Consider the following 19,800-nt stretch of genomic DNA (forward strand, 5'->3'; position numbering starts at 1 on the left):
ATGGGCACTCATGGTTTCAGTAAACTGAAAAGACATTGCTACAACTCAAAGCCTATAATGTTTCTGATAGCAGAGGCAGCTACAGATAAATTGCATTGCTGTTATTCATCCTCACAGTAGAGGAAAGGTAAAAGGTGCTGCTGGAAGGTTGATAATCACAATTTGCTGATGATACACTACTGTTACGGTTAAGGTTTAGGAGCTCTGCTTTTCTGGACCAGATAAACAGATACTGTACACATTTACATGCTGTATGCACTTTAAAGCTACACTACTCAGGATTTTCTATGTTAAATCATGCACATTTCCAGGTCTATATTTATATTCTGGGGCTCAACTGGAATATCTTTGCATCATTTACAGTTAATTAAAACTCTTATATTTATACTGGATCTTTATGCAGCCCATCACTTCAGCCTCAGTCTGAAACAGGCCATTTTAGCTCCTGTCTCTTTAAGGTCCCCCTTCTGAGGAGACCACTCTGTTGTGATTGGCTAGCTCAGGGGGCAATGTAAAAAAAAAACAGTAGTCAACTGTCACTTCTTTTTCTTGTTCTTTACTCGAAATAGAAATTTCTCAAATATATCTGTACATGTTCGAGCCAGAATCTGATCCAAAATATGCAAGTGGACAACACATACAACCCATAGAACAACTTTAGTGACAAAGGCTACGGAACGGACAGCTGTTTGTGGGCACTTGCGAACAATGTGATGTCATCATAAGGAGCAAGTAGAGGTAACATTGCAAAAGAAGCATTCAGAGCACATTGAAGCCCTGGCTTTTGACTTGCAGGGAGCATTTTTACATATGTTCACCAAGTTTTGGACCTTTGACCATGTTTAACACACATATCCGGCATCATAACAGTACAGAAATAACAGAAATTCACAAAAGCATGATACATCCCCTTTAACTATGTATTAAATTACTATGTAATGTTAAAGGTGTCACTCGTAGTGACGAACCAACAGAGAATTATCACATTATCACTATCAGCTTTGCCCTATGGACCGCTTTCACATCTTTCAGCTCATTGTTTCAACTTTACTGTTTACTGATTCACTCTTACCGTTTCCAAAATCAGCAGGCAGCTGTCTTCAAAGAGAAAGCTCTGATAAACCCAGTGTACGCTACCTGCCCAGTACCCAGCCACAAAGTTAGCGACTAGCTGGTCAAAATAGTGGAGAATTTAGCTGCTAAAAAGGCAGATATTTCTTTCAAGAGTTCGCAGCAACCAAAACAGAGCAAAAAGGAGAGTGGATATTGGACATAAATGTGTCAAGTGGCCACAAATACAACTCCAAATGAATGCAGTGTCGCTCTATGTCTGTTGGATGTTTAATAAGGGCATCTGTTTGCTAATACGCTCGCCATAAGAGCTTACATAATGCCAATGTGGTGTTTCCAGCTTGTTCTGCTATCCAAAAAATCATTTAATGCTGCTTTAAACAGTTGGTTCAGTTCCCTGACCTTGTATTTTCTCTTTTATCTAAATCCAGAAAGGCTATTTATTTGGCAAACTGTTATACATCAGGATGAGAGACTCACCATAAGACCAAGCTGCTATAATTCATACTCTGGCATGAATCGGGGGAGTCAGAATCAGTCGTTTCAGACCTCCCCCCTGCTGTCACGTAGAGCTCATACTGAAGGGAATCCTGCTGCTAGATTGTTGTTACAAGTTATTTTCATCAGTTCCTCCATCCTGCTTGTGTTTATTCATAACTTAAAAGACAAACAGTTTTGTACCATAGCTTTTTAGAAGGGCTTTTTGTCAACAGCCTTTGAGAATCATATTCGAACATTATTCATTTATGTTAGTGAACTTGTTCTCTGGGAACAGGCAAAGTACTCCTTAGATGATTTTCATGGGGAAATGACAGAATTAGCCTACTATATAAAGAACATATAAGCCGAAGTAACATGTCACATAAAGTACAAGACTTGAATTGGTTAATCTAACTGTTAATCTGTTTGGTAATTTGGTCATGTACTTTATAGTGTGAGCATTAGTCAGTAATGCAAGACCAATACTTTATCAAAACATATTAATTAAAATAAATTAAATCAGTGATGAGAATCAAAGCCATTTAATCAACTACACTGGTTGTGTATGTGTGTACTGCCATTATTGGAAGATACTAATCACATTTTATCATTACTGTGATTATTATTAGCGGTTTCAATAAAGATGCTAATTCTCCAGCTTTTCCACCCTGTCACCTATAAAAAACTGTAAGTAATAGGGTGCACTGAATGACCTTTCAGTGACTTAATATTGTAATGTACAAATCTGAAACATTTCATCCAAAATATCAGCAACGTCCTCCTTTCTATTCCAAAATTCTTACATGATCCAGTAACATTTTAGCAGCTGTTGCTCCCAGATAATAACCTGTAAAATGTCTAATCTTTTTTTTTTTAATGTTGTTGGAAGCTCAGAGCTTGTGCTATTGTAAGTGGTTTATTATCAAAGAGTGCATATGGGATATTTGGTTTTGCAGGAGCTTATGTACTCGAGATGTATTGATGTTGGATGTTATACAGGAGATGTTATTTTTGGACTCGCTTGCATGAGGGAGAAATTAAATGCAAGAGGAGACCTGTGGGAACGGGAGGGCTGAAAGCCAAGTTTTGAAGCCAGAGATAGAGAACTTTATAATAGTGTAATTTTTAGGAGTGCTCTATAATTTTCCATAATATTTCACTTGCTGTATTGATCAGTAGACACAAAGGACATATTTTTTGTGCTGTGACTGCTCAGAGCATCTAAGAAATTGTGAGAAATGATTTTCTGTCTGTTTGTACGTCTTTACAAATCTCTAATTCTCTTTTGAAGAGAGGACAGGATTTAATACCTTGAGATAATCATTCAGGGGAAAAAATGAGAGTATGGATTTGACTGTGTGACCTGTCATGAGCTCGGGGATTCCTTGGCAGCGCCCTTAGCTGTCTCTCGATCCGGTCTAATAAAGCTAAGGGTGACTAGGCTGTCACCCTCAGAGTCCCTTTGTTCTGAAACAGCTTGTCTGAGGAGTCTGTCATCTTTTAAAGTATTGAATAGAAAAGCTTTTACTATTTATTTTCTTTTTTTGTTGAAACTCAACTCTGACACATATTCCTTAATTTCACATTCTTTATTTCAAGCTTTTGCCAAAACCAAGGTTTTCCAAGGCCTCTGGGAAATGTAATTATTAGAAGGAGCAGAAGTCGATGAGGCAGGTTGAGGGAAAGTTGGGACACCAAAACATTAAATTACATCGCTGAACACTGAACATCAAAGACTGATGTCTAACAGTACATGATGGAGGATTTTTCCTTTAAAGAATTAATCTAATCCAACTATATTTATAATTTGAGTGCTTTTTCCAATTCGCTGGTAAATTGCAGGCTTTGTATCAGTGAAAAGAAAACTGCTTCTGACAACTTTTAGAGCCCTCTTCCTAACTAGGAAGATTGTTTCTTGCCTTTCAGAACTGTGTTAACCTGAACTTTAAATGATGGAGTGTAAAATGCTTTCTGAAAGGAAACTAATCATTTTCATTTAGTTCATCATTGTGGCTCCGCTTCGACTGGTTTGGAAGGTTGGACTATGCCATTCAACACCTCATTTGTTCTGTGCTTTTAAAATGTCTGTATTTTTTAAAATGTTTCAGACATACAGAGAAATAAATCAATTCAATTATTTTTATCATCCGGCATTTTACATCAGATCCAAAAATGAGTCCAAAATCTGAATGGAGGAGGGTGTGGCTGATTTGGTGGTCTGTAGAACTTTGTGGATTGGAGAAAACACTGACCGTTTTTTTTGCACTAAGGTTAAAGCAACAGTTTGACATATTTTCACTTATTCTCTTTCTCGCTTGGTTTTAAAAGCTGCATTACAGTAAAGTGATGTAATTTTCTGAACTCACCAGACAGTTCTAGCTGTTCTATTATTTGCCTTTACCCACTTAGTCAATATATCCGCATTAATGATGATTATTTATCAAAAATCTCTTTTTTGAAAGTACATCCCTACAATATTGTCATAATATCAATATCATGGTATTTGGTCAAAAATATTGTGATATTTGATTTAGTCCATATCGCCTAGCCCTAGATGAAGCTACAGCCAGCAACTGGTACAGTGTGTTAATAAGTGAGTTTTAGATGTGCTGGTTGGTGGATTCTGTTCCCTGACAGAGTCAGGCTAGTTTAGCTAAGCTAAGTGGCTGCTGGTGGTACTTTCTTGCATTTCTTCTCATCTAACTCTTTGCAACAAAGCAGATGAGCATCCAAAATGTCATACTATTTATTAAAGGATCTGCAAACTTAACAATTTTCCAAAATCTTAAACAACATCAAACCCATCAAAGTACATCTGAAATCAAACCAGGCTAGAAACTACTCAAGTTATCATTCTAACTACAATATGTAAAGCCCCTCCACTCAAAAATATGTTTTTCTTCTTGTTCCTTCACTTGTTTGACCTTCGCTGTTCAGGATGATGTATGTGCAGAGTTTGGCACCAGAATGATGTTTTCAAATTCATTAGCTGGAAGTGGAAAGTTTCTCTGTATTTAATGAAAATCTAATTTTAAGGGTTGGGCCTTACGAGCATGATTTTTGACAAATAGTTTTGAAGCCAATCAGATCCAATATTCAACTTACACAAGTGTGATGTGGAAACTTGAAGCTTCCAGTGCACAAACACTGAGAATTTACTTTACAGGGAAGTAGGAGACATCTTGTGTCCAGCAGTTAAACTTCAGAGATGAAATATATTTACATATTTTCAGATTCTGCAATTTTTAATGAGGGGTAAGGGGTAGATGTCATTTTAGGGATTTTAATGCGGTAATTATGTTTTTTTCTGGAAAAACCAGGTCAGAAACACATTAATGCTTCAAGCAGAGTATTTTTGTATGTCTTAATACGTGTCTGGAGGGCTAGGTGAAAAATGTACATCACGTAACAAACTGTCCACTTCAAAACATCCAATAAGTCCAAACAGGGAAGTCTTTAAATATCGCAGGCTAACAGTTTTTGTCCTGCGGGGCATCTTCCAAACTGATTATCTGCTTTGTACGTGTGGCACTTCACAGGGAGATACACCTTTCCTGTGCAGCGGCATTTTAGCTTTGGTCATTCATAACACTCAGCTGCAGTAAAAATGAGCTGCCCTGTGTTTGAGTGTGGATCAGAGTACAGAGAAAGTGAATTAAATGTTTGTACGATGGATGCACTTTTGTATCGAGGAATATCACTGGGATACTTCACTTCACATGCTATTTTTCTCTTTCCCTTGCTTTCAGTATTTTCTTTTTCCTCTCAACTGCTAGAGATACACTGAAAGAATGAGAAAAAAAGAAAAAAATGGAAACATAAAATTGAAAACACAGTGCATGTCACAAATAATGGATTTTCTAGATTTTTCACCCTCATTTCCATCATGATAATGCTCATACAAATGGATTACATACACAAAGACATGATTATCTCTCTTACCTCTGATGCATCAGCAATAATCTGCTGAAACCAATCAAAATAACATTCAGATCTGTGTGAATGTTGCGTCCCTTGGCTGTTGGCTGTCTGTGGTCTGAACACACAACAAGACTTCTTCAAGACCAAATGATTAGTTGTCAATATTGGCCTTGTAATGATAGAGGGCCGTGGTAATGTGCAAAAATAGGATCCACAGTTCAGAAAGCATCAGCATAGAACTGAACACCTCTGTGGGTTTTTTTCACTGTAGTACATTTTATCATCAACATGAGTATTATTTTCATGTTTTGTTCAGGGGAACAAAACAGTTGATATGAGTTATTATGTTAAGCATTACATTGGAATAATAGCACAAACTTTAAAATCCCTTTTCTAGGTTTATAAAACCTTCATGATTTAAAAATTCATAATACAAAGAGTAAATTGGCTTTATTTTCAGTTTGAGATGTCCTGTTAAATGTTTTATAGATGTCTAACATGCTCACAATGACAATGCTAACATGCTGATGTGTAGCAGGTCTAATGTTTACCATGATCACCATCTTAGTTAAAATGCTAGCATGCTGACATTTGCTCATTAGCACTAAACACAATGTGCAACTGGGGCTGATGGATATGAGATAAGTTTTGCAGCTATTTTATCATAAGTATCATAGTATTGAACAAACTGAAATGTCGACATGATGATGAAAAGTCAGAGGATCACCAAAGCTATTAAAATTCATTCTACGGGAAACCAAATTTCATGGGAAACAGCACATCTCATGGCGGTGCTAGGATGACAGGATAATATGGTAAAACTGCAGTACATGCTTTTTGCCTGCAGCTCCTCATCCAGCAGCTCACTGACTGTTCCTTCTTGTTCAATTTCTCCCTGTGATATTTAAAACTGATCCACTGCAAAATAAGCACTGAAAACATCACTTCTTGATTGCATGAAGTCACAGCAAATGTCATGCTTCACAATCGCTTTTGAACTCCACGAAAATTGACTGGTTGATGGCAATGACTAGGTGGAATAAATATGATCTGGGGTGTCTCCCACCTTAATCGCTCTGCCATTTTTTCCTCTGAAAATGCGGATACGAAGGCATTAGCGTTCAGTGAAATCATGAACATCAGGTCCATCATAAACAGAGCTGATACCCGTGATCATAACAACCCAGGGAGGGATTAGGGGATGATAAACTAGGAGGGTTAAAGGAGAGAGATGGAGCTGATGTGTGTATCAGAAAATGAAATGACTTGTTTTCTTACCAAATATATTCAGCTAGCAGTCCACTCTAACTGTCTTCCTTTATATGTTTCTTTGCAGTCAATGCCTGGATGATGGGAGGATTGTCAGGTAAGCATATCCATACATCATTCATCCTTTCTTTAACATAAAATACGATTACATTTGAATAATCTCGGTTGAAAACCGAGTCCTTGCTGCAGAAAAATATGAACAACAAAGAAAAATAAGATCCTTGAAGTGAAACATATTGAAAGTGGCATTTCCCGTGTTTCAAGAACAAAGTGGGTAGAAATCAAAATCATGATGGACAGTATGAAAAACATAAATCACAGCTCTATGACAGAACATAATTGGAAAAAGAAAAATGTCAAAATAATAAAAAACATGCAGCATACAGGCCATGAATAATGCAAGAATACAAGTAACGCAACCATGAACATCCATCTTTGTCCTCTTTCATATCAGTTACTTCACCGCATGAATGTTTATCAGAAGTCACGCACACAAAAAGCAGGACCCATAAATGCCCTACTTCTTCTTTTTGTCCTCTTCAGCCACCGACAGTTTCAACACAGAGCCCACTCCCCCCTGGCCCAAGACACCCTGCAACGAGTCCCGCCTGCAGTCGGAGGTGGAGTTTTGTGGTGAAGTCTTCAAGCAGGACATGGCTCTCATAGATCCACAGTACTGGTGTAACCTCACACATTTCATCAGGTACGACCATGTGTGGAGGTTTTTCACCGACAGCAGAATATTGGCTGTTTGCAGTTTAATTTAATCGACACTGACTTTAAAGGGATAGTTGGACATTTTACGCTTAATTTGCTTTCTTACCTTCAGACAGAGCCAGGCTAGCTGGTCTCCCCTGCTTCCAGTTTGTATGCTAAGCTAAGCTAACTGGCTCTATTTTCATATCTAACGGGCTGATTTGAGAGTGGTATCAATCTTATCTAACTCTGGGCAAGAAAACAAATAAGTACATTTCCCAAAATGTTGAACTACTTTAATAGTCACATAACTATACATTTGTCTGTATTAGAGGTAGCACACAACAGGCAGTAATTTCAACACACACACCCACACACATAGAATCAGTTCAGTAATTGCATTTTGATGGATTTATCACTGCTTAACTTGATTTAGTATATTTCCAAAATGGATTATCAGCCGCGACATACACTCCTACTCCTTCTTTATGTTCTTAAGGAGATTTCAGGGCGACATTGTGGGAATAGCTGTACCTATTTGCTTGTTTCTTAAAACAGATGCTGGTGTTCTTTGCTATAAAATGGTTTTCTAATCATTTGGATTTCAAAATTGGCGTTCAGCACAGAAAAGCATCCCTTCCCCCCTCAAAGCCCATAAATTCTCCTTGTTGGCCCAAAATGAAGCGTTGATGTTGAGCATGGTGGGGAATCTCCTCCACACATAGGATGTGACAACTATTAAGAGTGAACTAAAAACTCTCCTTACATTAGTTGCCTAGCACAGCGTTAATTTGACGATGATGGAAGAGCAAATAAGCTATCAGGAAACTACTCTGGAAGCAGTTTTTCCGAGTTACTACTGAGCAGAATTAGTCATTTTGTTTAAGAATCAGTGGAAGGCTGCATAAGATAAAAGACATCTGGACACCGAAAAGCTATCCACATTTTTAAGCTCTTATCTTTATCACTACTCTTAAGTACTGTTGTCTTCCTGTCTGAGTGCTCTATATTTGTAGTATTAGTTAAGGAGTTGTCAATCCTGCACGGTTGCACTTTCTCACACACACTTGGATTGATAGAACGACTGTCTGTTATTCTACTCGGACTCCTGCAGCTGCTGTAATGACTGTGTGTGGGAGAACAGATGGAGGTTTGCTCCCCTAAACCAGAGCTGTTTCCAAGAAGCATCTGAGCCCCGACCACCCATCTGTATCTATCTTTATCTAGCTTTTCACCTCATTCCTTCCTCTCACCTTTGGCCTCTCACGTTCATCTTTTTTTCTGTAGAGCCAGTAGGAGAGGGAGAGCACTATGAGACTGGTTTCTTGCGCAATAACATACACATAGGAGATTAAGTCAACATCAAAATAATCATTTGAGTCACAGATTCACAGGAAAAAAGATTCTGGGAAGAAGAACCTTTAGCTTCATCCATCAGTCATGTGCTCTCTTTTTTCGTTTTTCTTTTTAACAGAGATTCATGCTGCTTTCCAGCAACACAGTTTCACACAGTTTAAGATTAGCCACATCAAGAGTAACCTTGTCAACCCAACATAAACCACATGAAGCCAGATTTTTGGCTTCAGGCATGATGATGGCCAGGGGAAACATCTGAGAGACTGATCAGTGCCTTAGACTTCCATTTAGACAATAATCGACTGATCTATTGGTCAGCGGTGAGACCAATTCACTGTTTTACATTTTCAGTCCGGAGTCCTAAACATTTGGTTATATATACACACTCTAAAGAGTCTTACACAAGTCATACATTTTTTTCATCACTTTTAATGCAAAGAGTAAAAACAAAAAGTAAACATAACTAGAGCTGCAACGATAGTCATATTATTATTTGAAAGCTATTTTAATAACCACTTATTTCGTATATATTCCAAACAAAAACACTCTTGGTTCCAGCTTTTCAAATATGAGGATTTGCAGCTTTTCTCATTTTATATTGTTGTAATTAATGGATTAATTGAGAAAATACTGTGCAGATTATTGAAAATAATCCTTAGTTGCAGTTAGAGTAATGTTAGTAGTAATAAATTGATGTAGATCAAGAATGTTTTATATGATTTGCATTTATTACTTATGGAAATATACAGGACAAAAAACACTTGGACAGCAGAAAACAAAATACTGTGGAGCAATTGTACAGGAAATGATGACATAGACAGTTTCTACAGAAAAAAAAGGAAGTGAAAACAAGAGCTACTGTTAACAAGTTAACAAATAAAGTCATATAGTGTACATATGAGTGGGAATTTATAACTTCCCTTGACATAAGCGTCTTTTATTTCAAAGGGTATCAATGCAAGATGCTTAAGTCAGATGTCTACAGTATGTCCTTTCCCTCAGTCCCACTACATATACTGTATACTGTAGACAATGGGCACCTAAGATTAATTATGAATTCAAAATTTGACTCTGAATATGATAATCCAGCATATCAATTCTTTTAAGTCTCTGTTGAGCCCAACTCAACTCACAAGTCACTGCTGTAAAACTCTGTAATGTTGAGTTGCAGGTCTTTTTTTAATTGTTGTCAAGTCAGGTCTGAAATCATGAAATTTTGTGGCAGGATTCTGTTTGGAGGCCAAGTCATATGACGGGAGGGCAGTGCTCTGCCGGCTGCACTCTGTGTCATAACCTCATGGGATCTAATGAGTTTCACAAGAGGAAACAACTTCAGCCAGATGTAGGCAGTTTGGTTGTATGTTTCTGAACAGGCGTACAAATGTGGTCCAGTAGTGTCTCACTGTCATTGTAGGAAGCAAAGATGGTTCATTTCTCTTGTTCCCCTGCTACTTTCAGAAGAAACCGCTAAACACAGGATTGTCCTTCAAGACTATAAATAGTTAAGTGATCCTTTCAAGTGCTGGCTCACTTGTTTTCGTCTGTACCTGAAGTGCAGGATGGGTGGTGTAATGTCCGGACTCTGTTTTTCACATTCAGTTCATTTTACCAGCAATAGGTATTAAAAACTGAAGGATATGGAGAAGATATGAACATGGAGAGTTTTAAAGATAATCTACAAATCAGAATTTCTACATTTTGAGTATGTCAAATATGTATAGTGTGTGTCCATTTATTGTATATTGTGTATACATGTATAATTGGCAGATATTAAGGTTTAGAATATTCAATCAGTTAGTTTTTCTGTTTTTTTGTTTGTTTTCTGTTTTTGTGAGCAGCTCAGACAATTAAGAGTGCAAAAAATCCCAAATCTCCCCCAGATTTCCCAGACCTTGTAGCTACTGATGAAGGAAGATAACAATAACCATGTGATGTACCCTTTTTGTACAAACATGTTTTTATCAACTGAGGAACATTGCCAGAATACGACCTATTTTAAGTTTTAAACATGCAGAAACTATTTTTCATGCTTTTATCTCATCACGCCTGAATTACTGAAACAGCCTTTTTACATGCCTAAATAGGAAGACTGTAGAGTGGCTACAGGCAGTACAGAACTCAGGTGCCAGGCTTTTAACCAGAGTAAACAGGTTTGAACATCCCGGTTTTGGCCTCTTTACACTGGCTTCCAGTACAATTTAGAATTGATTTCAAGGTTCTTTTAATTACTTACAAGTAATTAAAATTATATCTCAGATCTTTTATCCCCGTACGTACGACCCTGCTTGCACATTGAGATCCTCGGGCAGGGGTCTTCTATCTGTTCCAGACTCTCAGCTGAAGACTAAGGGGGACAGAGATTTTGAAATAAGAACCCTGAAGCTCTGTAACAGCCTGCCCGAGGAAATAAGGCAGGCCGAGTCAGTGGCTTCTTTTAAATCTAAGCTCAAAACGTACTTTTATTGCACCACCCTCCCTGATTTGACCTGATTCTAGTTTTTATTCTGTTTTATTTAAATTAATATTTACATTTTAATGTTGCTCTTTTAGTACTTTTATTCTGTTATTGCTGTGTTTTATTATTTTTTTTATGTAAAGCACTTTGTAACATTGTTTTGATAAGTGCTATATAAATGAAGATATTATTATTATTATATCCATTTGTGGACCAAACAACAAGAAATATGTCAAATTTGCTTATGACTTCCCTTCCCAAGAGCTCTGCCAGCATGAGTCCACATTTTCATTAAAGAAATGATTCATTAGTTGTTTTGTATACCATACTTCATTTACATGACTGCAAAGGATACACTGACTTTCTATGTAGCAGTTTACTTTGGAGCCTGGAGGAGGGTGATAAGAAGGCGAGAGCAAGTGGGAGAAAGGAAAAGAGGGAGAGCGAAGGCACAAGAGGGTCCAGAGTATGGTGAGAAGGATCAGGCTTGGAGAACGAGGGGCCTCATGTTTAAACAAGCTGTGACCCCTGCAGAGCTTCCTCTATTTGACAAATGAGCCGTGCCTCCCCGCAGTGATAGCTGCTGGCCAAACATTCAGCCAAAATGACTGTTATTGTTTGAAATGAGCCAGTACAAGCTTGTTGGATCACAGTGGGAAGGGTATAGACAGATCACTAAGCTGTAGGCGTTGTGTGAGTGTGTCTGTGCATGCATTTACGCACTTCAATCATTTACCTCTAATAACATATTGATTTTCTGCCCTAAGTGGTTTACAGCTTCAGAAGCAGCCAGCCTTGTTGTTGTGCACAAAGAAACAGTGGTGCTGGTTTACCTTTTAGTAAAATATATTCACTGTTAGGAATTATGGCCAGCATCTGTGTGGACCAGATGCTACTCTAAGGTCATCATAGCTTTTTCCTGCAGCCTCTAATGGCCACTAAATTATCATTTAGATGACGAAAAGGCCTCGTTTAAGTGTGTTATGTGGTCCACACAACTGAAAAGAGACTGTTAGCTACAACTGTTAGCCCGCTATCCATGGAGAGACAGGACAGTCAGTGGTACAGTCATTAGACGAGCAGCTAAAATTGTTGAAATATTTTTATAGATTCTCTTCTTTGCACAAAGATCTTCATGCAAGTCCAAGTCAAGTCTACACTTCTTTGGAAGTAATAATATATATGTGAATAAAGTTGTATTTTGTGCACAAAATTTGACAGTAATTTAATAAATATTGTGAGTTGGAGCTGAGGACTAAAATGAAAAAAATCTTTTGAGGTGAAGTTAGAAAGCAGTGAGGTTAGTCAACTCCTCATCTCTGCTTGAGGCCAGTGGCTTGAAGCTACATTAACCACTACTAACATAACACACCTTTAGCCCTGGTTTGGCTGCATCTGTTTTGATCCTTTTTGAAAAACTGTTATACGAGTACAATGGTAAATGTTATGCTATATCAAAAACACACCATAGTTTTGACAGTATAAACTTTACCTTGAATTATGTAAATGTTGCAGCTGAGTGCAGTGCGATCAGTGCAGCTTAATTTCCTCAGTCACATTACCTGCTCCACTCCCAGGTTACACCAAGCATCTATAGTAAAAAGTATATCTGGAGTAATTTCTCCCTTAAAATATTTTTTTACAGAGGGTAACAAAATATTTCAAGGGGGATGTATTTTCAGTAGAACCAATGCTGACACTGAATGATCATAGAAATATTATAGGAACACTACAGGCAGCCATGTGTCTCTTTGATCCTCTTGCTCTTCACCGACTACACGTTGCTTCTTATCACTTTGATTATGAAGGTGACACTACTCTATAGAGTATATAGGCTACAATATAGTATATAATTGAATATTTATAATGTATAGTGTAGAGAATATTATAGATCCAAGACAAAATTGACAGAAGGTAAAATCTGTCCGCTACTTCAGCACCACAGACAGCGCAATGGATTTATCAATACACAGCACAGTTAGGCTACTGATATTTTAGAGGCATGGTCGGGGCAATAGATTCTAACTTGCACAAACCTCAGTCAGATAAAGGATCAATGAGTGAGGCCCACTCATAACATATTCAACTAAAAAACCCCTCTGCCCCTGCACTTTCTCTGCTACTAAGGGATGGAGAGGGGGGATGGCAAGTTAACAAGGGGGATGCATTTTTGTCATTTTGCTAACAAGGGGGATGGCATCCCCCCCTCAAGTACTGGATAGTGCTCTTTGTAGACATTTTACTGCAGATGAATTATATCCTATTTCTGTAATAACAACAATTATTAAGTGCTGTATATACTGTATGAACCACAAGGAACCACTCTTAAAATAAATAAAAAATCTTGTTCCCAGACTTTATGCTAAGCTAAGCTAACTGACGGTAGTTTTACATTTATCATACAAACATGAGTATGGTATTGATCCTCTCATCTTGCTCAGAAGCGAATAGGCATATTTTCCAAATTGTCTAACATTTTTCATATTCTCGCTTAACTTTCATAACTAATCTTGCTCAAAGTCATCATTCTCAGAAGGAAAACAATTAAAAACCACTAAAATTGCCAATGAAAACTGCAGCAGCATTATTGAATCTTTTCACTATTTGTGTGTTGATGTGTGCTTGTGGTGTGTATGCACCAGTGGGATGTATACAGTAAATGTCAGCACTGTTCATATCCACCCATCATAGGGTCCATCTTCACTAAAATGTAACTGTAAGTGGATCAAATGACAGCTATGTTCCTGGTTTTCTCTGCCATTAAACAGATTTTAAGGGTTATCTTGCCTTTCAGAGCTGCAAACACCCAAAATATGTTATCAGTCTTCATTTCACAGAAAGCATGTGAGTTGATCTTATGTAGTAACATCCTGAGGGAAATGTTACTTTTTGGCATTAAAATGTTCAAATACTCAAAAATGGCACAAATGTTTCGCTATGTGCAGTTTCATTACAAAACTATTGTGTCTGTCTATAGCCAGAAACTTTTACTTGTGTGTATATGTGTGCGTGCACAGGGGTTAAATTGACTGTGAACCTGGTCAAGCTATTTTCTACTCTCCCAGCTGATTTTTGTGTGCAGACGACAGGGTGAAAACCTGTTAGCTGCTGTGTGTTACATCTGGGAAATAACTTCAAAAGTCCCTATGGTCCTGCATGCTGCATTTTGATCACATCTGCCTGAAAGCTCTGTTACATACATTTAAGAAAATCTTTTCTCTCTCCCTTTTCTTTCCTCAGCTCCTAAACATTCCCTCTATTGTCACTTTTTCAAATCCTTGCAATAAAGGAAGATGAATTTGGACTTTAAATTGGTGAATAACGTCATTAGTCAAAAAAATACTGATATAAACACTGATTTCACCTTTAATGATCCTTATTTAATTTGCTTAGAACAAAACATTAACTTACAGCTATAAAGATCTGCAGTTGATAGTTTAAAATGGCTTTTTCCTTCTCCCTCCGTCTTACTTCATTCATCTAAAATGCATTGGTGCAGAACTCTTTTTTTTCAGTTTCCACACTAACATATGAGCTTCCGCTGGTTTAATAATATACTATTGCTGAGCTCAGATTTGACAGGAAGCTATTCTCAGCAAAACACTTCTCTTATCACTGGCATCTGGTGCCTTTTTGCCCCGTATGCACAGCAAAATATATATCTATATATACAGCACACACACACACTGTATCCCCTACAGACAGCAGCAGGGTTTATTTGATTTGCAGCACTTAAGCAATGGTCTTTCAAACAATGGCCACAGCTTGACGTCAGAGTCTAACTTATATGTGGTGTACAGAGGGCAATGGGTTGAAACGGCCCAATATATTTGATGTCATAATGGCCTCTTGCTGCTGGTAAAGGTTGCTGTTTATTGGAAGTGTGGTGAATATTTACAGCAATTTTACATAATGTTCTAGATGTTATCTTGTAATTCAGGGATGGATTGTCAACACTAATGTTTATGTGTGTATGGTTTTCTTATATACAATATGCTCACAACAGGCAGTGCTTTGTGGACTTTGTTGCCCTTTGTTTTGCCTCTCAGGCTACATACACACTTCTCTAACCATCTCATCGGTGGAGCTTGGTGGGTCTGTAAGCAGCCTGACAGCGTTGTAGTAACTACTGAAACCTCCTCTGCATGTTTCTTTCTGGGAGGAAAATAAATCTAGATTTTGATTTACAGTTGACAGTGTGTTATTATAAATAGGCCCGCTTATTCTCTCACTAAAATCTCCATCACAATTTTCCACAGGCCAAGGTGACATCTTCAAATTGTCTGTTTTATTCAATCAACAGTCCAAAGCCCATAGATATTCAATTTTAAATTATATAAAACATAGGAGAACAACACACATGAGAAGCTGGAACTTTTGCTTGATAAATTAAACTATTAATGGATATCAAAATAGCTGCCAATTAAGTCTTTCAGATTAGCTCTTTTAGCTGTATTCATAATTGTATTCTCTTAAATAGATGACACAATTAAAATACTGCATTAGCTTTCATTAGTCTCAGGTGATTTTAAGTGGGGTTAGTGCATTAATAATTCAGCAATGTGCAATGCATTTATAATTCTCTGTTATGCCACCATTGTTATTTTTATCTCATCATAATGGGTAATGTGGGCCATGCTCAGTGCTGGTAATAAAGGCAGGGGATCAAACCAGCAACCTTCCAGAAAGCAGCCCACTTCTCACTATGGTGACATCTTCAGCCATCAGAGTGTTGTTATCATCCACTGAACAACATGCATTTTACCAGCTATGCCCTCTCTGTAGTTTGAATATCTCAGAATCTCACAGTCCAGAGCTTTACTGTGATGTGGATACATTTTATATTCTGATTTGGAGCCGGTGTGAGCAGATTTGGAGACAATTTAACTGTTGCCCAATTCACTGTTCGGCTGGTGAGAATACCAATAGTTAGTGGATGTATCAGAAAAGAAGGTAGACCTGGAAGATTGAGGATTCAGGATGGAGAAAGAGGGATTAGGGCTGGCTGAATGGATTCATCAAAGCAGAGCTCTAAGCCTGAAAAGCTCTATTAAGGCTCTGAACAGTCCTGAACGCCTGTTGCAACAGGGGAGAGTAGTGGGACGAAAGAGGGAGTAAAGGGCACTATATCCCAAGTCACAATGATGGATTACTTGCGAACCTCTGATACGAGCTACTAGATGATTAATACAAGCTAAACCATCTTAATAGATGGGAAACTGCCCATCTCCTCCATGATATGCATAATAGGTAGTTTTATACTTTGAACTGTGTCCATGTTTTGAAAAGTGTGCTGACACTGATGAATAACAAGATAGTAAATGAGATAAAAAGACAGAAAAGCTGCACATTTGACCCTAAGAATAGCTCTAAAACAGCAGTCAGAGGTGATTTTCTTCTAATCCTATCCTATTCTTCCTCCTGTCTTTCTCCCCAGGGAGTACCACCTCTTCACACGCTGCACAGAGGAAAAGTCCCAAAATGTCAACTGCTACTGGCCCAACCCACTGGTGGAGAGCTACATCATCCGCATACACAAGCACTTTTTCTCCAACTGCACCACGGAGCAGGTGGTATGGGTGGACCCACCGGACGACACGCTAATCATCCTCATCCTTATCCCTGTTTTCCTTACCTTGGCTATGATTGCCCTGGTGGTCTGGTGCAGTAAGAGGAGTGACATCCTGGCCTAAGAGGAGAGGAAGATGGAAGAGAATAGAGGAAGAGGGGAGAGGAGCTCAACCTCTCTACTGAAACAATACTGTACTCAATGAAGGAGTGCACAGAGGTTTTGGGAGATTGTTTCAGTTGGTCAAAATAATCCACAAATGGCAATGCAGTCACCTACATGTCCCGTGAAAACAATACAACTAGTCCCTGGTAGAACAAAGTAGTACTTTTTAATTTAATATATTAAATTCCCCCGTTTCCAGTCTTTACGCTAAGCTAAGCTAATTGGCTTCTGGCTGTAGCTTTACATTTAGCATAAAGACATGACAGGTATTGAGCTTCTAATCTAACTCTTGGCAAGAAGGTGAATAAGTGTATTTCCAACTAATGTCCAACTCTTTCTTTCCTGGTGAAATTTTTTTGTTTGCCTGAAGCCACAGGGAGGAATATGTGCATCCAGGGCTTTATGTGTATCTATGAATACCAGAGAGAATGATTTTACCTAAGACACATAGGATTTTGGTGCTTTGATGATGTCACTTACGGGGTAACTTGACCAGTTTAACAGTGGACCTCCAAATCTCAGTGCATTCTTTAAAGCTCATGGATCCGGACTATTGACCTCGAAGATTCTTGTCGGAGCACTGTATCGTTGCTGAAGGCCAAAGTATCCACCAAGCATCAGAGGTAGTGATTAAACTCTAAACTGGTGGGAAATAGGGACTCCCAGAGGACACTGTTAAATATTTTAACATGATACTGTATGATGGCTTGGAAGGATGAAAAAGAAGCCAAATTTGGACTAAGTATTGATTCTGTTGAGTTACTGAATGGACAGCCGCCACTGGAAAGGATACACTGGTGTGTAACCCAAAGACAAGGCAACATTATGATTATTATATTTTGGGACTTGAATTTTTTGTGTGACTACCTGAGCCCCAAGGGACTGTTTTATAACAGTGTAATTTATCAGATACTGTTGAATAACATACTGTTAATACTCACAAAGAAGGATTCTCAATGAAAAAACATGAACTGAGCGACATTGAGACCTCACAATGTACAGTTATCCTCTCTGTCTGTGCTGTCTACTGTATCTGCATTGCCTCTCCTGTGTTACTCAGACCAGTGGGAAATATACACTGATGCTTTGAAATGAATTCCTTTGGGGAAAGCCTTGATTTAATGTACGCACTTCATTGGTTCTTTGTACCGCTGTCCTCACCAGCCACGAGGCAAACGAAACCAAGCACTGCTTTTTTTTATTTTCTTCCAAAGCATTACACATCATTCTGTTTGTCAGCGCTCACTGCGCACACCGTGTGTCTCACTATGGAAAATGAAACTCCTCAGCAAAACGTACCTTGATTAAATCTCAAGTCTTTCTGAGAATAATGGGTTGCTCCACTTCATTATGTGAACAAAGAAAGAACACAGAAAACACTTTTCTTCAGTTTCTTTGATCCACTGTCTGCCAAAAATTGCCTGTGTAAATTTTAGTCAATTATCATAAAGTGTCAATCTTGCCTAACACTTGTAAACCAATTAAATTACAGGAAACACCAAAGAAAATATAAAGCAAGGCAGACTGCCAGAAACCTCAGCTGCTTTAAATTCATTATTTAGTTGCTCTCTTCAACAAATTTTAAAATCACACAAAATTTTAGCATTAAATCATTATGAAATTCACTTTGTGATATAATTAATAATTGTAACATGTCTCACATCCCTTTTGATGTTAATTAAATATGACAAATCAGGTACTCACCTTAACTCTGGATTGATGTAAAGGCTGCCAACCAAATTTAAAATTGGTTGGTTTAAAATTGCTACTCCTAGCAACTCTAAAGGGGGCATATTATGCTTTTTGTGATTGTCTGTCATTTATATACTGTTATTATGTCAGATATCTATGCTAAACATAATCAGCTCCAAAACTTGAGGTTAACATATGTAGAAATGCTCCAGACAAGTCAAAAGTCAGGGCTTCAACCTGCCCTGAATGCTTCGTTTGCAGTGTTTTTTTCTACCTTGCCCATAAATGGCCATATATTCTGTAGCCTCAGAACAGAGTGGGCTCACTGGGAGGGGGCCAGGAGCTAAAACGGCCTGTTTCAGACAGAGGCTGAACTGAGGAGCTGCGTAAAGTACCAGTATAAGATAAATAAGGACTTTTTTAAAATTGTAAATCATGCAGAGATATTCCAGTAGAGCCCCAGATTATAAATATAGACCTGGAAATGTGCATAATATTTCCACCTTAACAACCAAGAATAACTCTTCCCATTGATTTTCTACTGAAGACTTCTTTAGACTTGACTCTCTAGGGGGTTATTCCAGAAATGTTGTTTTGACCTACTTCATTAAGTGCATCAAGCATGTTGTCTGATTCAAAACTCTCTTGAAGTCATTAAAAACAAACTCTCACACCCTCCACATCCAGTAAGTATCATGATTCATCACAAGGTCTACAGGTGTTTCCTCCCATGAAACGAACCCGCCTGGAGCTCGTCCGCTCTGATGTCGTCCAGAAACTGCTCCACCCACCTGAGTGGTCCCTTCTTACAAATAAAACCCGCCTGCTTATCCAATTCCTCTTTTTAATTAATGTCATCTGTCATCTGAAAGGTGTGTAAATGTGTGTGTGTGTTTATGACTGAACATCCATCACTGTCAAAAGGAAATGCAATCATTACCACCTTATATCGTCAGATCCCGAAGGGGCCTGGTAAATGTATGATTTGAAGATCTGCTCAATAAATTATTTACTGCAGATACTTATTAAGGTCACAATTAAACTCAAAGCCAGAATGATGCTCACTGTCCCAGTTTGCTACATCTGACTATGGTTGTATCGTAGCACAGTCACTGAATATACAAAG

The 19,800-nt window shown here is 38.1% G+C and overlaps 1 protein-coding gene across 1 annotated transcript in view; it reads left to right on the top strand.

The window, feature by feature from the left end:
• LOC121887721 (receptor activity-modifying protein 3-like) overlaps positions 1-18,310 on the top strand; it is a 32,563-nt gene extending 14,253 nt beyond the window's left edge. The window contains exons 2-4 of the mRNA XM_042398635.1: positions 6,809-6,838; positions 7,285-7,444; positions 16,686-18,310. Of these exons, the coding sequence (XP_042254569.1) occupies positions 6,809-6,838; positions 7,285-7,444; positions 16,686-16,941 (446 nt within the window). The 3' untranslated portion in view covers positions 16,942-18,310. The remainder of the gene's footprint in view (positions 1-6,808; positions 6,839-7,284; positions 7,445-16,685) is intronic.
• The last annotated feature ends 1,490 nt before the right edge of the window (positions 18,311-19,800 follow it).

This window comes from Thunnus maccoyii, chromosome 21 (genome assembly GCF_910596095.1).
Source record: "Thunnus maccoyii chromosome 21, fThuMac1.1, whole genome shotgun sequence".
Lineage (NCBI taxonomy): Eukaryota > Metazoa > Chordata > Actinopteri > Scombriformes > Scombridae > Thunnus > Thunnus maccoyii.